Source organism: Molothrus ater, chromosome 26 (assembly GCF_012460135.2).
Source record: "Molothrus ater isolate BHLD 08-10-18 breed brown headed cowbird chromosome 26, BPBGC_Mater_1.1, whole genome shotgun sequence".
In the NCBI taxonomy this organism is placed as follows: Eukaryota; Metazoa; Chordata; class Aves; order Passeriformes; family Icteridae; genus Molothrus; species Molothrus ater.
In genome coordinates this window covers 1,172,803-1,192,114 of record NC_050503.2, presented here as the reverse complement: position 1 = coordinate 1,192,114, position 19,312 = coordinate 1,172,803, and the positions used below count along the sequence as shown (strand labels likewise).

The following is a 19,312-nucleotide window of genomic DNA, read 5'->3' as shown; positions in this document are numbered from 1 at the left end:
CTGGCCATAAGCTTTTACCAAAGGCTGGGTCAGGTGTGAGTTTAACTTGAGAGGGAGCACAAGCTCCAGTTCCCCAGAACTGCTGTTTCTCGTCAGAGTTCCCCTGCACCCTCCAGAGCCACTTTCCTGCTGCTATTTTGGGCTTTCCCCAACGAGTGAAACCAGAAGTGACCCTGTGGTGGGTGCACTTTTCAGTGCTTTTCAGAAAAAGGCACCTACTCTGGTGCTGCCACTTCAGCCTGGAAAATGATTCTCTAGCATTCTGTGGGATGAATTTCTGCTCTGGAGCTACATCCCAGCAGAGTCCCTGGCTTGGCAGGTTGCTGTGTTGGCACCCTGCACCCCCAGCCAGGGCTTTCCTTAATTATGAATTTTTAAAAATATTATTAAAAATAATTTTTAAAAATATGGGAAAATAGTTATAAAAATAATAATTATGAAAAATAGAATTTAAAAAAAATTCACCATTGCTTCCCTTTAAACCACTTCTGGATGTTTCCCTACCACTTCCTGAACTGTCCCCTTCCCCCAGGACACTGTGTCCCCTCCAGAGCTGGGACCAGAGGGATGGGGCTGGGGTCTGTCCCTGGGAAGCACATCCCTGCCTCCTGCAGCACTAAAGCTTTCCCAAGTCTATCCCTGTGTAGGAAGCAAATGAAAATACAGCCCAGCCTTGCATGTGTTCCCTTTCTGCATCCTCTCTCCACAAACCCACTTCAAGTTTAAAGTGTTTCCAAAAAAACCCCAATGAGGGGTTATAACATTAAATGTTATTATATTTATGGGCTCAGTCTCTCCCAACAAACCCTTCCTGTCCTGGGATCTCTGTGTGAGTGTGAAACCTGCCCCCAAAGGGAGCAGACAAGATTTGGAGAGGCTCAGCCTTGGACATTTTCACTGTTGATGCTTCCTTGGCCACGGGACATTTGGGATCTCAGTCCTGTCTGTACCTGCAGTTTCCTACCCTGGAGACTTTTCCTGCAGCTCATTTCCCCTCCCTCTAACCCCCTGAGAACTCAGATCCTCTCTTGTCTGCACAGATGGACAGCCCAAAAAGGTTCGGAAGGTGCCTCCTGGACTCCCCTCCTCGGTAAGTGACAGCATCATGGTCCCCTTCCCTGCCCTGGGAGCCATCCCTGCTCCCTGTGCCCCAAAATGCTGGGTCCTGCAGCCCCAAACTGGCCAGCAGTGGGGTGCTGATGGCAACATTGCAAACTTTGCAGGATTTCTCCCAAACCAAAGCAGGACCAGGTTCTCTCCAAACCAGCAGCTGGGACCCTGCCTGCTGATAGAGCCCCAAACTCCACCTTTAATCTGATACCCAGACCCTGGGGAAATGATTCTTTTTCCCAATGAAAATGGCCTCCATTTGTGGCCACTCACACTGGGCCGCACTGGGGAGCCAACCTAAAAATTTGCAAACTTTGCTTGATTTCTCCCAAACTAAAACTTGCAGAAAATAGGACTGAGTGTTCCCTTAAAACCCCAAACACCACCTCTGAACTGATACCTGTTGCAGTGTGATCTCATAGGGTATTTAATTTCAATAGATACCCAGAGCCTGGGGAAATGACTTCTCTTTCCCATGGAAAATGGCCTCCATTTGGGGCCACTCACCCTGGCAGACACTGGGGTGCCAACCTAAAAATTCACAAACTTTGCTTGATTTCTCCCAAACTAAAGCTGCCAGCAGCTGGGACCCTCCCTGCTGATAGAGCCCCAAACTTCACCTTTAATCTGATACCCAGAGCCTGGGGAAATGATTCTTTTTCCCATGGAAAATGCCCTCCATTTGGGGCCACTCACACTGGCCCACACTGGGGTGCCAACTTAAAAATTTGCAAACTTTGCAGGATTTCTCCCAAACTAAAACTTGCAGAAACTAGGACCAAGCATTCCCTTAAAATCCCAAACACCACCTCTGAACTGATACCTGTTGCAGTGTGATCTCATAGGGTATTTAATTTCAATAGATACCCAGAGCCTGGGGAAATGACTTCTCTTTCCCATGGGAAATGCCTCAGTTTGTGGTCACTCACACTGGGCCACACTGGGGTGCCAACCTAAAAATTTGCAAACTTGCTTGATTTCTCCAAAGCTAAAGCTTGCAGAAACTCGGACTGAGTGTTCCCTTAAAATCCCAAACATCACCTCTGAGCTGATACCCATTGCCTGGGGAAATGACTTCTCTTTCCCATGGGAAATGGCCTCAGTTTGGGACCACTCGCCCTGGCAGACACTGGGGTGCCAAACCTAAAGATTCGCAAACTTTGCTTGATTTCTCCCAAACTAAAGCTGCCAGCAGCTGGGACCCCGCATGCCCCGCATGCATCGCGGGCTGGGATTGCGGCGGGATGGGATGGGATGGGGAAGGGAATTCCCGGGCGGGAGAAGGGGCAGCGATGGGGGGAGCTCGGGGAAGGAGCCGTGGAGCCCGTGCCGTGTTTGCTGCGCTGTCCGCCTGAAAGGCGACACCGCGGGCTCGGGTTTCGGGCTGGCGCTGGGGGCCGGCAGCTGAGCCCGCTCCAGGTGTGCGCTGCTTTATAGGAAAGCTGAGCAGGCTGCAGGAATATCCCTGCTCCCGCGGCTGTTCCAGGGGAATCAACTGAACAATGTCTTTGTGGCTGCGAGTAACGGGATCTCCAGGAAAGCTAATTGGAGCGGGCTGCGGGGTTCCTGCAGGAGCACGGGGGCTGCATTCCTGCCTGGAATGTCTGTGTGCTCTGTCCCCAGCCCGGGGCTGTGCTGTGCTGGAGACGTGCCCTCAGTCTCTGCCCCATTCCCCAGGGAACAGCCCCATCCCTGGGGGAAATCCCTGCTGTGGCATTCCCTGGCTGCTGGTGCACAGCTGGAACCTGCACCACAGGCTCTGCCTTTGGGATTGGACCCCGAGGTGCTGGTTCTGGAGGAGGGAGGGAGGGGAGGGCATCGAGGCCTTGCCAGCTTGGGCTCACAGACCTGGGGGTGTTGGAGGGTCTGTGTGGATCCACGTGAGGCAGAAACCAGCTCCAAGAGTGTGTGTTTTGACAGGGAAAACCTGCTTGAGTCACAGTCTGTGTCACTGCCTCGAATTTCTGTGGGAAATTTGGAGCTTTAAACCCCAGTCAACATGTGGGGAAAACATCGCTCCAACAAATGGCCTTTATTGGCCTCGAATTTCAAAGTGCTGGGGCTTGGCCCATCCTGCTGGCAGAGCCCTGCAGGACCCTGATTCCCACAGGAAGAGCTGCTTGGCATTTGCCACAGCTCAGCCCCTTCCCTGTGTCTGAGTGACACCTGCACTCCAGCCTTTCATAGGATCGTGGAATGCTTTGGGTTGGCAGGGACATTAAAGTTCGTCCAGTGCCACCTCTGCCATGGCCAGGGGCACCTCCACTATCCCAGGGTGTTCAAAGCCCCATCCAACCTGGTGTTAGACACTTCCAGGGAGCCAGGGCACCCACAGCTTCTCTGGGAAACCTGTGCCAGGAAGGAATTTTTCCCCAACATCCAACCTAAATCTCTGTCTCTGCCCTGGCTGTTGCCTCAGCTGCCTCTTGATGCCAAAGCTTCAGTTTTCAGAGCAGGGGTTGGTTCTGCCTCTTTCCCTCACCCTCCCTGTGCTGGGAGCTCCAGCTTCCTGGTTTGTTTTTGAACTTCCACACCTGGGGAGACAGATCTGTGCCTAGGCAGCAGCAGAAGTGTGAGGCAGGAGTGGCCTCAAAGGCAGTGGATCAAAGGCTCTTTCTTGTCTGACTCGCCCATGCAGGAGCCCGCCCCGTGTTATCGCTGGACCCCGTGCAAAATAAATAGGTTAATCAGCATCTTATTCAAATGAAGTGCTTTAATCTGTAATTCCCGAGCTGCTTTGAAAACTCGCCGAGGTCAGCGGCTGCAGGAGCTGAGGCTGGGTGGGTGACAGGGAGTGATGCCAGGGGCAGCGAGAGGGGTTCAGGGGTGTGAGCAGCAGTGCCAGGCAGGGATGGGCACAGAGGAGCTGTGCTCTGAACCCAGGGCCCTTGGGCTCAGTGCTTTTGTGCCAAGGACATCACAGAGCTGCTCCCAGGGCTGGAGCCCCTCTGGAGCCAGGCTGGGAGAGCTGGAGGTGCTCACCTGGACAGGAGAAGGCCCCAGGGACACCTCCGAGCCCCTTGCAGGGCCTGAAGGGGCTCAAGGAGTCAAAGGGCTGGGCTGGATGGGATCTTGGCAATCAGGAATTGTTCCCTGGCAGGGTGGGCAGGCCCTGGCACAGGGTGCCCAGAGCAGCTGGGGCTGCCCCTGCATCCCTGGCAGTGCCCAAGGCCAGGCTGGACAGGGCTGGGAGCAGCCTGGGATGATGGAAGGTGTCCCTGCCATGGCAGGGGATTATGAGATGGGCTTTGAAGTCCCTCTGAACCCAAACCATTCCATGGTTCTATGCAGTAGGTGCTGGCTTGGGGCTGCCCTCAGGGCATGGAGCCCCTTGGAGGCTCCCCGCAGCTCTTGAGCTCCTGGCCAGGGGCTGCTGTGTCTGGGCACAGGATCCAGAGCTGGATGTGGCTCCACATTGGCTGCAGTGCCAGAGGAACCCGGGCAGGGATTCTGTACAAGTTGCTTCCTGCAGGATTTTGTTGCCACAGCAAGTTCAGTGCCTGGGAGCTGTTTCAGGCTGTGCATTCCCAGTCTGGTCACTGCTCTGTTTAGCCTCAGTCTGCCCAAAGTCCCACCCCAGCTCCTGCATTTAAGCAAGAAAAACAGGGAGGGAAAAACATCCCCAGACCACAAAGCGCTGCGAATCCCAGCACTGGGGCTTTTCGAGCGCCTCTCGCCGCGCTGGCAAATTTTCACCGGAGGAAATGACCTCACCTGGAGGTCCCCGGGGCTGCTGGCCTGAGGGCTGGGGCCAGGGGCTGGGGCTGGGGCTGGGGAGGGGGGCCTGGCCTTGATTTCCAGCTGCCTGCAGCGCCCAGCCCAGCCCCACCATGCCCGCACATGGCTCTCGGTGGAATTTGCTTTTCACGGCCTCCCCTGTGCTGGACAGCAAAAGGAACAATTAGCAGGGTCAGGGCAGGAGTGTGCTGAAACTTGGCCCCCCAGGATCCGGCAGGAGATGTTCCAGGGGTGCTGGAGCAGGGTGGGGACACAGTAAGGTGAATTTCCCCTGCTTTGCAGCCCTGGTCCCTCCATCCCTGCCATTTTCTGGCCGTTGTTTTCTCCCTGGGTTCCTGGCTGGGCTGTTGGTGCAGCTGCCGGGCGCTGGCCCCGAGCCAGCCCCTGCCAGATGGCGCGGGGCTCTCAGACGTGCTGCACTCCATTCCCCAGCCCGCTCCCGCTATTTAATCAAATTATAGGAAAAGTCAATTTGCTGGATTCCCGCTCTGCAGTGCCTCCCCCACCCCCCCAGCCCACGCGCGGCTCCCTCTGCCCACAGCACCCGGCAGCATCCCGGGGACCAGGGCCTGGAATTCTCTGTTTGGAGCAAGGGACAAAGGGCAGCTGCCTGTGTCTGTCAGGATTTGCCCTTCCCCCCCTCTCTTTATTTTTTTGTCTTTATTTTACGAGTTCTCTGTAGAGTCACAGAGTCATTAAGGTTGGAAAAGCCCTCTAAGGGTCACAGAGTCCAACTGTTCCCCAGCACTGCCAAGGCCACTGCTGACCCGTGTCCCCAAGTGCCACATTCACACATTGTTTGAACACTTCAGGGATGGTGACTCCACTCCTACCTTGGGCAGTCTGTTCCAATGCTTCCCAACACTTTCAGTGAAGAAATTTTCCCAATTTCCAATCTAAACTCCCCTGGCCCAGCCTGAGGCCGTTCCCTCTCCTCCTGTCCCTGTTCCCTGGAGCACAGCCCAGCTGTCCCCTCCTGTCAGGAGCTGTGCAGAGCCACAAGGGCCCCCTGAGCCTCCTTTGCTCCAGGCTGAGCCCCTTCCCAGCTCCCTGAGCCTCTCCTGGTGCTCCAGACCCTTCCCCAGCTCCACTGACCCTTGCTGGATTTCTGGGGGGCTTTGGGGTTGTTTTTTAAACAAAAAGAAGCCTGGCACAGCTGTCCAGGGCCATGGTGGAGTCACCACCTTGGAATTGTTCAAAAAACATGTGGATGTGGCACTTGAGGACATGAGTTAGTGGTGAACATGGTGGTGCTGCTGCTTTCATGGTTAGACTTGATCTTAAAGGTCGCTTCCAACCTTAAGGGTTCTCTGATTGTGTCTTTTATTTCCCACCATCAATTTTGTCCCTTTTTACTGGTGAGGACACAGGCTGGAAGGGAGCAGCTGGCTGTGGGGAAAAAGAAACTCAGGCAAGTTTCCTTCCCAAAGAGAACTGTGTGTGCCAGGCAGAGCCTGGCCCCTGCCCCACCTCTGCTTTCGTCTGGATTAAAAAAAAAAAGATTATCGGTTTCAGAATGAATCAAAGGAGATGAAAATAACCTGTGACAAAAGTTCTCACATCATCTGAGAGCTATTTCAGTTTCTTTGAATGCCATTTCGGTTTCTTTGCATGTTGAATTTCTGCTTTAAAAAAAGAAAAGTCTGTTTTTGTCCTGGCAGAAGATGATTTTCGGTCAGGGCTTTCTAGGATGGGTTTGGTTAATTTAGTAGGGAAGGAGAAGCTTTTTCTTCTGCTTAATGTGCTGTTAAATCACAGAGCCGAGCAGTGCTGCAGAAATGTGACCCAAGAGCTGTGTGAGGGCTGTCTGAGGTTTGTCCCTCCCCTGTGACAATGGCTGTGAGGGGCTCTCAGCCCCACGTGCCTCAGTTTCCCCTCAGCCTGGTTTTCCTGAGGGATTTGAGTGGGGGCTGTGCTCAGGAGCCTGGCACAGGGCAGGGTTGGCACAGGGGGGTCCCAAGGCCACACAGGTGCCCGCTGCCACTGCCCAGCCTGTTCCCCCCAGAGTGGGGTCACTGCAGCAGTGGTGGCTTTTGTGGTTACCCAGAAAAAGTTATAACCATGGAAAACGGAACTGGAGCGGAGTCGAAACTTCTGCTGGAGCTGGGCAGGTTCTGGGGACCAGGGAGGGTGACAGGAACAAACAGAAAGGAACACTGTACCCTGTCCTGTGTGCCCTCTGCCCTGTCCTCTGTGCCCTGGCCCCTGCTCTGCTCCATGTACGGCTGTGCCCTTTGAGGACTTTGGCTGAGCTGCTCCAGTTCTCCCCCCAGAGCTGCTGTGGGATGAATAAAAGCAAAGCTCCTGGACTCATCAGATGGTTTGGGTTGGAATGGACATTAAATCCCATCCCGTGCCACCCCTGCCATGGCAGGGACACCTCCCACTGTCCCAGGCTGCTCCAAGCCCTGTCCAGCCTGGCCTTGGGCACTGCCAGGGATGCAGGGGCAGCCCCAGCTGCTCTGGGCACCCTGTGCCAGGGCCTGCCCACCCTGCCAGGGAACAATTCCTGATTGCCAAGATCCCATCCAGCCCTGCCCTCTGGCACTGGGAGCCATTGCCTGGCTCCTGTCCCTCCTTCCCTTGAAAGGTCAGCTGAGTGAAGCACTTGCTGCTCTGTTGCCATGGGAGAGGTGGTCAAACACTGCTGAAGTTTGAGTTTTGAAGTTTAACTGTGCAGGGCTGGGGGCAGCCATGGTGAGGGTGTGGGGCTATGGACTGACCAAGGCCTTCTCTTCAACCCCTCTCCTGCCCCACAGGTGTATCCATCCAACTCAGGTGATGACTACAGCAGGGATCCAGCTGGATATACTCCCTCAAAACCTCCCAGCACTGTGTATCCTGGAGCCTTTTACATGACAGGTGAGTTATTCCCAGCCCTGTGATCCCACAAACCAGGCAGAGCAGGGGCAGCCTTGCCCATTATGGACTATGGGAGGGATTGCACATCTGGAGGGAGCTCAGGGCAGGAGTGCATGAGGCACAGTGCAGCCCCAAAAGCCTGAGTGGGAAGGGATCCAAAGCGATCATCAGTGCAGTCCCTGCCCTGCCACCCCAAGAACCCCACCCTGAGCAGCCCTGAGAGCTCCTGGAGCTCTGGCAGCCTTGGCACCATTCCCTGGGGAGCCTGGGCAGTGCCCAGCAGCCTCGGGGGGCAGAACCTTGCCCTGAGCTCCATGCCAGGCCCTGGCCCAGCTCCAGCCCTTGCTGGGCTCCTGTCCCTGTCCCAGAGAGTTTGTCCTGATTGCTCAGTGGGTGATGCTCAGCACAGGCAGGATGTGGTGGGGACAGTCCAGTCCCCTCATCCAGGGCTGACCTGTTCCCCCCTGGGGCTGGGGGCTGCCTGCTGCTGTCCCTGCCCCACTCAGCTCTGGGCTCCTTGCAGATGGACTCCATAACTCTGCAGACCTGTGGAGTTCCCCGGGTGCCATGAGCCAGTCGAGTTACGGTGCCATGCTGGGCAGCTCCTCGTCCCCGCTCCCGCAGTCCAGCGGCTTCAACAGTTTACACCAGCACGAGCGCATGGTAACGTGTCCCCATGGCCCTGGCACCTCCTGCCCCAGCTGCTGAACCCCACAGCTTTTCCTCTGAGCCCGCTCTCCCTCCCTGGCAGAACTACCAGCTGCATTCAGCAGAGGTGAACGGCGGGCTGCCCTCCGTGTCCGGCTTCTCCTCGGCGCCCACGGCGTACGGAGTGTCCAGCCACACCCCCCCGATCAGCGGCACCGACACCATCATGGGTATGGCCAGTGTCACACTGACCCCACAGCCGGGCACAGCTCACCTGGACAGCCTGGGCTTGTGCACACCTGCTGCCTGAGGCATCCAACACACCCAGACACCCCTGATCCTCGTGTGTCACCTGTGCCTGCAGTCCCTGCCCGGGGAAGAGGCACAGGGAGGTTCTGGGTGCTGCTCTGGGGGTTTACAGCTTGTGGGGTGGGTCTGGGAGGAGCCCAGCAGCTCTGGTATTATCTCCTGGAGGTGCTGTGGCTTAGATGAGTTGTGGGATGGATTTCTATGTGAAGCTGCTCCCCTAGATCCAGAATGGGAATGTTCCTGCTGGGTTTGGGTACCACATTAACCCCTGAGTGCTTTAATCTCTGACCCTGTTACTGAAATGAGCTCATGCTCCCCAGGAAATGAGGATCCTGACACAGATTTGTAGAAAATGCCTTGCTTTTCTATGGAGAAGGAAGTTTGGGATTCATAGAATGAAAGTGTCATTAAGGTTGGAAGACATCTCTAGGCTCATCAAGTGCATTGGTGGTTGCTGGGGTTTGAGATGCCCCATGGCAATGGCTCTGCTGCAGCAGAGATGTCTGATTGCTGTTGGTGGCACTACACCTCCAGCCCAGGGCTTGGAGAGATGTCCCTGCAGCCCCTTGATGGCTTCCAGGGGAAGGTGCCCCATGTCCGAGCTGCTCTGAGCTGCACAAACATGTAATTTTCAAGCAAAGCACTAAAAGCAGAGAATTTCCTCCCCAGAGCAGGTGACCCCAAAGAGGGTCCTGTAGGGTGCTGTGTCCTGCTGGGGTCTGTGGCCTTGGCAGTGGCACCTGTGTCTCTCTTGCAGGTAACAGAGGAACCACGGCCGGGAGCTCCGGGGACGCGCTTGGGAAGGCTCTGGCCTCGGTGAGAGCTTGGGGTGGTCCTGACCCAGTCCCAGTCCTGCTGCTGCAGGGACCCTCTACCCAGCAGGGAGCATGCACCCCAAATCCACAGCAGCCTTTAGGGAGGGGTTTCCCCTCTCCATGTGCTGTCATCTCAGTCCCAGCACCTTTTGGTGGATGGGGAAACTGAGGCACTGAGGTTGTGGTGGCCCTGCAGTCACATTTGCTGCTCTGTGCCCTCCCAGCCTGGTGCTGCTCTGCCAAGACCACCCTACACAAACCTTGTGGCAGGACTTGCAGGTCCCAGTAGTCCTTGCCCTGTGTGTGCTGGTTCAAACTGGAGGGCACTGGTCTGACTGGGTTACCAGAGAGTTTCCTCTGTCCTGTTCAGTGATCTCTGCATGGATGCAGAGGGGTGCTGACAGTGACCCTGCAACAATTCCTGAGAGCTCCTGCTTCCTCCTGAGAGGGGTCCTGAAGGGCAGAGGCTGCACTCAGGGGTGGTGACAGTGGGGACAGACCCTGAGGTTGATGGGGGAACTGGGGGGAACTGGGCTCGGTCATTGTGCTGGCTCTGGGTTTGGGACAGGAGGTCCCAGCAGGTGCTGGGTGTCACTGGGAGGGGACAGCTAGCTCAGGTGGCACTGCTGACCATCCCCCTTCTGTCCCTGCAGATTTACTCCCCTGACCACTCTAGCAATAACTTCTCCTCCAACCCCTCCACCCCGGTCGGGTCCCCGCAGGGCCTCGCAGGTGAGTGACAATGTGAAGGTGAGGGCGGTGGGGTTTGCTTTGGGGAGCTCACAGGCAGTGAATTTCCCAAGTCAGCCCCTAAACCTCAGCCCAGGGCTGGCAGCAACCCTGGGACCTTCTCCTGCCCTTCCTGACCCTGTCCCTGCATGTCCCATCCCAGAGAGGCTGTGGCTGGATTTGCCTCCGTGGGAGAAGTGCAGTGGGATGTGGGAAGCAGCCAGTGGTTCAAACCCACATTCAGCATCTGCTGAAGGCCCTTTCCTGTTCTCCTCGGGCAGGACAGGTCCTGTGGTGCCCAGCAGAGCTGGTGCCCAGGCTCCCTGTGCCCAGGGTGCAGCATAAGCTGGCCCTGAGGTCACAGCGAGTCACTGAGACCGGGGACACTGGGGACACCTCTCGAGGCCTGAAGGGCTGAGCCAGAGCAGAGCTGCACAGTGCCACTCAGTGCCACAGTGCCCATGCAGTGCCACACAGCCCTGTGGTGGCCCATGTGGTGCCATGGTGATCCATGGAGTGCCAGGGAGTGCCGCAGTGCCCATGCAGTGCCACACAGCCCTGTGGTGGCCCATGAGGTGCTGTGGTGGCCCATGTGGTGCCATGGTGATCCATGCAGTGCCATGCAGTGCTGTGTGGCCTGAGCCGTACTGTAGTGATCCACGCAGTGCCATATGGTGCCACAGTGGCCTGTGCAGGGCCAGGTGTTGCTGCTGTGGCCTGAGCCGAGCCGTGCCGTGCCATGCTGTGCCGTGCTGTGCTGTGCCGTGCCGAGCCATGCCGTGCCATGCCATGCTGTGCCGTGCCGAGCAGTGCCGAGCAGTGCCGTGCCGAGCAGTGCCGTGCCGAGCCGTGCCGAGCCAAGCAGTGCCGAGCCGAGCAGTGCCGTGTGTGCCGTGCCGTGCCGTGCCGAGCAGTGCCGTGCCGTGCGGTGGCCGGTGCGCTGCCGCGGTGTCCCAGCTTCCAGCCCCATCTAGCGGCAGCCGTGGCTATGGCCGGTCCCCAGCTCTGCGTTTGTCCCCAGGCTCGTCGCAGTGGCCGCGGGCGGGCGGAGCGGGTGCCTTATCTCCCAGTTACGAAGGGAGCCTCCACACTTTGGTGAGTGGCACCAAAAATTCCGGGTTCTCCTTTTCTCTGTCTTCCCTCAGGGCTTGGTGGTGAAGGGTTTTGGGTGGCACCCTCTCCCCTGGACGCCTGGAATCAGCTGGGTGGCCAGGGATGGATATGTGGGGAGCAGCAGCTGAGCAGAGCCCAGTGCTGCATCCCTGACCTGGAGTCCCCCGGCAGCCCCAGGCCCATCCCGGGGCTCTGGCCCAGCCCTGGGGATTCCTGGCAGGTTTTGCCTGTCCTCAGCAGTTCCACTCGTGTCACCCATCGTGCCTTTGGGGAATGGCACTGGCTGGGGGGGTTATTGCTCCCCATCCCTGCCCTGTGGCACCCAAGTCCAGGATTGCCACCAGCCATTCTGTAGTGCAGAGCAGCAGGGGGCTGCTGGCTTTATGGGATTGCAGTCATGGAATTGGATTGGAATCATGGAAAGGTTTGGGTTGGGAGAGATCTTAAAGCTCATACAGTTGCACCCCTGCCATGGGCAGAGACACCTTCTGCTAGACCAAGGTGCTCCAAGCCCCATCCAACCTTGGACACTTCCAGGGATGGGGCACTTAACACAGACCTGTCTCTGTCCTGCCCTTCCAGCAAAACAAAATGGAAGACAGGTTGGATGAAGCCATCCACGTGCTGAGGAACCACGCCGTGGGCCAGACCTCTGCCATGGCCAGCAACCACGGGGACATGCACGGGCTGCTGGGCTCAGCACCAGCACACAGTGCTGCCGTGGGCAGCCTGGGCCAGGCCTTCCCTGCCTCAGTCATGGCCCTGGGGAGCAGGCACCCGAGTCTGGTGAGTGTGGGAGCAGTGTGGCTGCTGGCAGGGACACGTTGGGGACACGTGTCACATGTGGTGTGACGTGGCATTCAGGGGGACGTCGCCTTTGGTGCAGGAACAGCCCAGTGTGGTCAGCCTGGGTCAGGTGCTGGCAGCATTGCAGGGGTGACAGGCACAGAAGCCACTTTCCATGTTCCTGCAAGGGAGAGCTGAGTCACAGAATCCCAGAGTGGTTTGGGTTGAAGAGACCTCAAAGCTCATCTTGTTCCACCCCCTGCCATGGCAGGGACACCTCCCACTGTCCCAGGCTGCTCCAAGCCCTGTCCAGCCTGGCCTTGGGCACTGCCAGGGACCCAGGGGCAGCCCCAGCTGCTCTGGGGACATTGAGTCCAGCCTTGGCACAAGGCCCTTCCCTTGTGCCCCTTCTCAGGGCAGGCAGGGGTGGTGAGAGAGCTGCTCTTCTTTCCCTGCAACATGATTGAAAATCCCTCAAAACAACTTCAAGGTGTCCCTGGGATATGCAGGGAGTAGAAGGGGGATCCAGTGGGTACAGGAGTGCCAGGTGTCACCAGGAACTCTGAATGGTTTGGGATCCAATGAGTACAGGAGTGCCAGGTGTCACCAGGAACTCTGAATGGTTTGGGCAGGCATCACATCCCTGTGTGGTGTGTGAGGGCTCATTCCAGCTGCAGGGAATGGGATGGATCCAGGGCGCTCTGGGCAGGTGGATGCTGGGGTCCCATGCGGGGTCACCTGGGTCCCCCCTTGTCCAGAGGTTGGTGACCACAGCAGCACATTTTTGGCAGAGCTGCTTTGCTGCTGCAGCAAGCAGTGACACATCTGCAGTCTCCAGAGAAGCAGCTGTGATCCCCTTCCAGGCTCCCTGGGTTCTGCTCCTGAGCAGGGAATGAGATGTGTCCTCTGTAGGCTGCTGCCAGCTGGGGAGCCAGCAGGGCTCTGTCCCCTCAGTGCCCAGCCTGTGTGGCACTGCCTCGGGGCTGTGGGCTCAGAAGGGGCCCTCACCCTTTGCCTCCAGCCCTTTGGAGCCAAGTTCATGTTGCTGGGATGTCCCTTGCTCTGGTGGCACTGGGGAGGTGGCAGTGGTGCTCAATGACACAGGACATGTGTCATCTCTGCTGTGCTGGCCTTGCACCAGGCACAGAGGGACTTTCATGGGGCAGGGGACAGCAGTGACAGGGCTCTGGGTGCAGCCCCTGCTCAGAGCAGGGAGCTGCAGTGTCCCCAGCGGTCCCAGAGAGCTGCTGCTGCACAGGCTGGCTCTTCCCTCCTGCATTCCAGAGCTCCAGGGGTGGGAGGTGAGGGGAGCACCCAGAGCACCCAGCTGTGCCTCAGCCTGCTCCATGGAGCCTGGGGTGACAGCTCAGGTGAATGTCCCCTCTGCCTGCTGGCAGTGACCCATCCCTCCCTGAGGCTCACTCTGCTCCTTGCTGCAGGTGGGAGGAGGCCACCCTGAGGATGGGCTGTCCAGCAACCCCAGCTTGCTCCACAACCACGTCACGCTTCCATCCCAGCCCAGCTCGCTGCCGGAGCTCAGCAGGCAGCAGGACACGTACAGTGGTAAGGCAGCTCTGCAGGGGGGGTCACCTGTGCTCAGGGTCACCTGCTGGGGGCTCTGGGGACTCACCTGTGGGGCTGGGCCCAGGCCTGTGCAGCCTGGGAGGAGATGGATGATCTCTCTGCAAGGCTGGTGCTCCCTTGCAGCATTCACAGGGCAGTTTCTACCTGGAGCCTTTTCCAGAGGTTTCACAGAGTCCCAGAATGGTCTGGATTGGAAGAGACCTTGAAGCTCATCCCCTTTCACCCTGTCCCATAGGCAGGGACACCTTCCACTGTCCCAGGCTGCTCCAAGCCCCAGTGTCCAGCCTGGCCTTGGGCACTGCCAGGGATGCAGGGGCAGCCCCAGCTGCTCTGGGCACCCTGTGCCAGGGCCTGCCCACCCTGCCAGGGAACAATTCCTGATTCTCAATATCTCATCTAACCCTACATCCCTACCTGTTCAACCTGTATTTTCCCATTCCCCCCGCCAGGTGTGGGTGCACAGTTCCCAGTGCTCTGCTGTGTAGGTTGGGTTCCCAAATTGGAAGTAAGAGGGAGAAGGGGGAGCATCAGCAGAGGCAGCACCCTCACATCTTCCCCGAGTGTGGAGCAGCAATGCAGGATGAGTTTGGGCTGCAGGAGCAGAGCCTGGGGCCCCCCCAGCCTCCTCTGTGGGTCAGGCCCCTCAGGTTCTCAGGTTCTGCACGTGGCTCTGCTCTCTCTGCAGGTTTGTCTGGGGGGCTGGGCCGGAGCAGCGTCTCCTCAGGAACGAGCGAGATAAAGAGGGAGGAGAAGGAGGATGAGGAGAACACGTCGGTGGCAGATAACTCAGAAGAGGAGAAGAAGGAGCTGAAACCCTCCCGGAACAGAACAAGGTGCTCTTTGAACAGGTCTCTCCCTTCACTTTCTCTGTTCCCAGGCCAGGGCTGTTTGGGCTGGGGTCCAGCTGCCAGGACCCACCAGGCACTGACTGGGCTTGGCCCGGTTTGGCCTGGGGTCATCCTGTGGCACAGACCCCCCAGCCCTGCCCATCTGGAGCCTGGTGTGGTCTCACACAGCCTGGGCTCCTGCTACCGCCCCAGGGGAAGGGTCCCTGCCACCCTCCTGCTGGCTCCTGTCCCTGTGGCCTCAGGGCATCCTCATGCTCCTAAAGCAGAGCGATGCACCTCATCCCCCACCTGCCTGTGTGGGCACTTGGGGCTGTGCAGGGAAGGAGCCAGTGCTCCCAGTCAGACACAGTTTGACCCCCTCCCTGCCTTGGGGCATCTCTGCTGTCTGCTTTGGGCTCCTGTATCCTCTGTCACATCCAGCCAGAGGAGTGGCAGTGGCTCAGGTGGAGTCCTTCAGCGTGTTGGCTGCTCTGTGGCCTTGCCACCAGCTCGGAGACCTCAGCAGGGTGATGGTGCCCAGAGAGGCAGCACCAGCCCCACTCCTGCCCTGGAGGCAGAGGCCTGCATCTTCCCAGATTCCAGATGGGGATTCCAGTGTTGGCCTTCACCTTGTCTGAGCCACCCTGCACACTCCTGGCAACAAGCTCAGGCCTTAATCACATTGTGTGTTCTTTCTTTGCTGTTTAAAACCAAAAGAAAACAAAAAAGAGGCAGAAGAAGAGCCTTAACTGGTTGTGTCCGAAGCCCCTGCATGTCCCTGCACGTGGCACAGGCCGGCAGGTCCTGGCAGGGCACACGGGGGGCTCTCATCTCGCTGCGTCACCGTGTGTTTCTTGTCTGTGAGTTGACCAGTGCTGAGAGTGCACACGAGGAATGTCCCTGTCTCGTTCTTATTTTAAACCATTAGTCAAGATGAGGATGAGGAGGACGATCTTCTTCCCCCAGAGCAAAAAGCCGAGAGAGAGAGAGAAAGGAGGGTCGCCAATAATGCCCGTGAGCGCCTGCGGGTTCGTGACATCAACGAGGCCTTTAAGGAGCTCGGACGCATGTGCCAGCTGCACCTAAACAGCGAAAAACCGCAGACCAAACTGCTAATCCTACACCAGGCCGTATCAGTCATACTGAACCTGGAGCAACAAGTTAGAGGTCAGTGAGGGTCCCGGAGTGGTGATATTTACGTACCTGATCGGCACGGGGCTGTCTGTCTGTCTGTCTCCTGTGACGTGCTGTGGTGCCTCGCACTGTCTCTCTCCCCTGTGGCCTTGGGGACCAACCCAAGGCTGTTGATGTCCTTTTAATTTTTTTTTTTTTTTTTTCCTTTTTTGCATCCATCCCTGCTGTTCTCTCCTTTGTCCCCCGCTGCCACTGCGTGTGCTGCATGCTGGTCCCCGTGGGGACGCCTGTGCCATGTCCTGCTTCCCTACAGCCAGGAGTGCTCAGTGCTTGGCCAGCAAAGTGACAGAAACCCCACTAGAGAATCTCTCAGAGGGGTCCAGCTCTGCCATCTCCAAGGGCTGCTCTGAGCACCGAGCCCGTTCCTTTACCCTCGGTGTGCCCGATGGGGCTCTGTGCTGCTGTCCCCCAGTGTGGCACCTGGCAAAGCCCTGGGGCACGGCAGCCGTGCGAGGGCAGCGGGATGCCCGGGCTGATCGCTGCCTGCACTGGTGTGGGAGCGCTGTGCATTCTGAGCCTGGAGCCGCCAGCGGGGTCCTGCAGCCTCTGCCCTCCCCGGGCCACGCTCAGGGCTCGCTCCCTCCCACCACGGAGTGTGCACCCATCGCAGGGGGGAAGCGAGGGGGCAGTCCCGGCTGTCCCCGCAGGCCGAGGGGGGCAGTCCCGGCTGTCCCCCCAGGCCGAGGGTGGCAGTCCCGGCTGTCCCCCCAGGCCGAGGGTGGCAGTCCCGGCTGTCCCCCCAGGCCGAGGGTGGCAGTCCCGCCTGTCCCCGCAGGCCGAGGGTGGCAGTCCCGGCTGTCCCCCCAGGCCGAGGGTGGCAGTCCCGGCTGTCCCCCCAGGCCGAGGCCGCTTTGTCCCCATCCCGCAGTGCATGTGCTCCTGGCCCGCCCCTGCCCCGCCTGCAGCGCGCCCCGGGCAGGTTAACCCCTTTCTCTCTGCAGAGCTGTGTAACACGCGTCGGGGGCTGTGCCTGCCTGTGCTCCTCTCTGCTGGCCTTGCTGTGCCTTGATGTTGGAGTCCTTTGTGCCTCTCTTCAGTTTGTAATTTTTTGCCTTTCATAACATGTATATTTTTTCCTGTCTTCTTTTTTAATTTCCCCTTCCTTTTGATTTTTTTTTTTATTTCAAGTTTTTACTTTTTGGTTCTGTTCTTTCCAATCTCCTACAGACATGCCCCAGCCGTGACCTCTCGGTGGTCCCACTCTACCTTGTACTTGCTGCTCACGGATCCCAGGCAGGACCGAGGGTGGGGCAGGGCTTAGGCAGAGTTGGCACCGTGTTCACTTTGGTCTCCCACGCTTGTCCCTTTTTAAACCCTTCCTGAGGGCAGCCAGAGGAGGCTGAGCCCTGCAGGCTCCCTCAGCAGATAGTGCAGACAGGCAGTGTCCCCTCCTTGGCTTTGAGCTGCTTTCCAGGAGAGAATCCCTCCCTCCCAGCCCCTCTGGCAGTGCTGCCATCAGGTCCCTGTGTGCCGTGGGGGCTGCCAGGATCCTCCCACTGCCGCAGCAGCTGCAGGAAGGGAAAGGAGGAGACTGAGGAGTTTTAGGCTGGCTGGTGACCCCCAGGGGCACAAGGCAGCCAAAGCATCCCATCCTCACACAGTGCAAGCTGCCAGTGGTACGTGCTGGTGCTGGGGACACAACTCTGTCTTGCCCAGGTGTGACATCCAAGCCTTGTCCCTGCTGGGGGAGCCACCAGCTAGGACTGGCCACCAGCAAGGAGCTGCAGCCACCAGCCTGTGCTGGAGGAGGGATCTGGGGTCCTTTGTGGGGACACAGGTGCCAGGATGGCCCCGTCCCCCCGCCTGTGCTGGGCCTGTGGAGAGGAGGTGGCAGCTGGGGCAGCGAGGAGGGGACACAGGCAGGGACAGGGCAGTGAGGAGAGGGTGCAGCAGGGCCAGTGGGCAGCCCTCAGTCCCACACAGGCAGTGCTTGCCAGGGAGCCCCTGCTCCCCCTTCACACGGCCCTGCACTGTCCGGAGGCTCTCCAGGAGGGCTCTGCGGCCCCTCTTTGCTAAAGGCTGATCCCCACATGGCTCCCCAGGAGGCCACAGGCTGTCCCAGTGTCAGGTCTCACCCAAGGACCCTCCTCAGATAGGTGTCTTCCTGCAACAAGTTTTGCTCTGGGGGAGAAGGTCGTCTGTATTTAAATTGGGGCTTTCGAGGGGGTGGGCAAGGCCACGGCTCAAGATGCTGCCAGCACAACTTTGCTTCCCCCATCCCTGCCTGTGTCAGGCATCCCTGGGGTGCTGTCAGCAGTGGGGGCTCTCACAGAGCTTCTGACTGTGCCTGGAAAAAAAAAAAATCACCCCTTCTGGCCGTGTTTTGGCTGTGTGGAAAGATCTGGATTCAGTGTCTGCCTCCGAGTCTGATCCTCAGAGCAGCTCCTGCTCCCAATGCTGCCCTGGCCCCTCAGAGGGTGCCAGGCCAGGCTGCTCCTGCTGCTGCAGCACCACTGCTCCAAACACCAGCACTGGAAGCTGCAGATGGAATTTGGGAAGGAAATCTTACAGAGAAGGATTTGCTTCCTGCCAAAATCTTTCCATGGGGGACAAACCTGACGTTTTTGCCAGAGAGCCTCCCCCAGTCTTCGAGTTTTCAGTTGAAAACAAACAGGAAGGCAAAATTTTGCAGAGGGTGGAAGGTGTTGGTGGGTGATGCTGCATCAATGCCCACCCTGGCCCCTCCAGCCCCCTGGGCACCTGGCCCTGTGCTGGCAGCACCTTCCCTGGGCTTGCAGAGGTGACACAGCCTGGGCTGCTCTGGGAAGCACCCGGAGGAATTGGCTTTGCAAAGTGAGGCCGTTTGGGCCATTTCCAGTGGACACCCGGAGCACTTCCAGCACGGCAACATAGAGAGCCCCCCTCGTGGCACCCCCTGACTAACCCCTGTGGTGCTGTGAACCCAGCAGTACAGACGAGGCCTTGTCACTGGAGGACAAAGATCTGAGGGACCGGGAGAGGCGAATGGCCAATAACGCCAGGGAAAGGGTGCGAGTGCGGGACATTAACGAGGCCTTTAAAGAGCTGGGACGAATGTGCCAGATGCACTTAAAAACGGACAAAGCACAGACCAAACTGATCATCCTGCAGCAGGCCGTGCAGGTCATTCTGGGCCTGGAGCAGCAAGTACGAGGTATGGTACCGCTGGCAGGTGCATTTCGGGGCCTGTCTCTCCCCTGTCTCTGCATGCTCCTGCTTCTCTGTCCTGACTCTGCTTTCTGTCTGAGCTGTGTGTTTGCAGCACCAGCAGCACCTCTGGCTGCTGAGCTCTCCCCAGCCCGGGGTGGATTTGAGGCTGCTCTCTCTCTCTGCTCATGCTTAATATAATTTTGCACCTGGATCCCATTAAGCGGCTTTGGAAAATTCAGTCCTCAGCTCTGAGTGCTGGCTGAGGCACTTGGGGCTTCCTGTAACAAGCACATGGAGATGCCCTGGCACAGGGTGCCCAGAGCAGCTGGGGCTGCCCCTGGATCCCTGGCAGTGCCCAAGGACAGGTTGGCTGGGGCTTGGAGCAGCCTGGGACAGTGAGATGTGTCCCTGCCCATGGCAGGGGGTTGGAACAAAATGGACTTTAATATTCCTTCCAACCCAAACCAT

General features: G+C 58.2%; 1 protein-coding gene across 9 annotated transcripts in view; it reads left to right on the top strand.

Annotated features, from left to right (window-relative positions):
- TCF3 (transcription factor 3) overlaps positions 1 to 19,312 on the top strand; it is an 85,108-nt gene that overhangs the window by 57,977 nt on the left and 7,819 nt on the right. For 2 of the 9 annotated variants that reach the window (XM_036399323.2, XM_036399320.2), the window contains exons 8-18: positions 1,041 to 1,090; positions 7,608 to 7,710; positions 8,234 to 8,373; positions 8,462 to 8,588; positions 9,425 to 9,483; positions 10,136 to 10,214; positions 11,233 to 11,306; positions 11,907 to 12,110; positions 13,550 to 13,673; positions 14,380 to 14,527; positions 18,622 to 18,848. In XM_036399323.2, the coding sequence (XP_036255216.1) occupies positions 1,041 to 1,090; positions 7,608 to 7,710; positions 8,234 to 8,373; positions 8,462 to 8,588; positions 9,425 to 9,483; positions 10,136 to 10,214; positions 11,233 to 11,306; positions 11,907 to 12,110; positions 13,550 to 13,673; positions 14,380 to 14,527; positions 18,622 to 18,848 (1,335 nt within the window). Of the gene's footprint in view, positions 1 to 1,040; positions 1,091 to 7,607; positions 7,711 to 8,233; positions 8,374 to 8,461; positions 8,589 to 9,424; positions 9,484 to 10,135; positions 10,215 to 11,232; positions 11,307 to 11,906; positions 12,111 to 13,549; positions 13,674 to 14,379; positions 14,543 to 15,449; positions 15,689 to 18,621; positions 18,849 to 19,312 lie in introns of all 9 variants that reach the window. The other 7 variants (XM_036399322.2, XM_036399319.2, XM_036399318.2 and 4 more) reach the window with 5 other exon arrangements.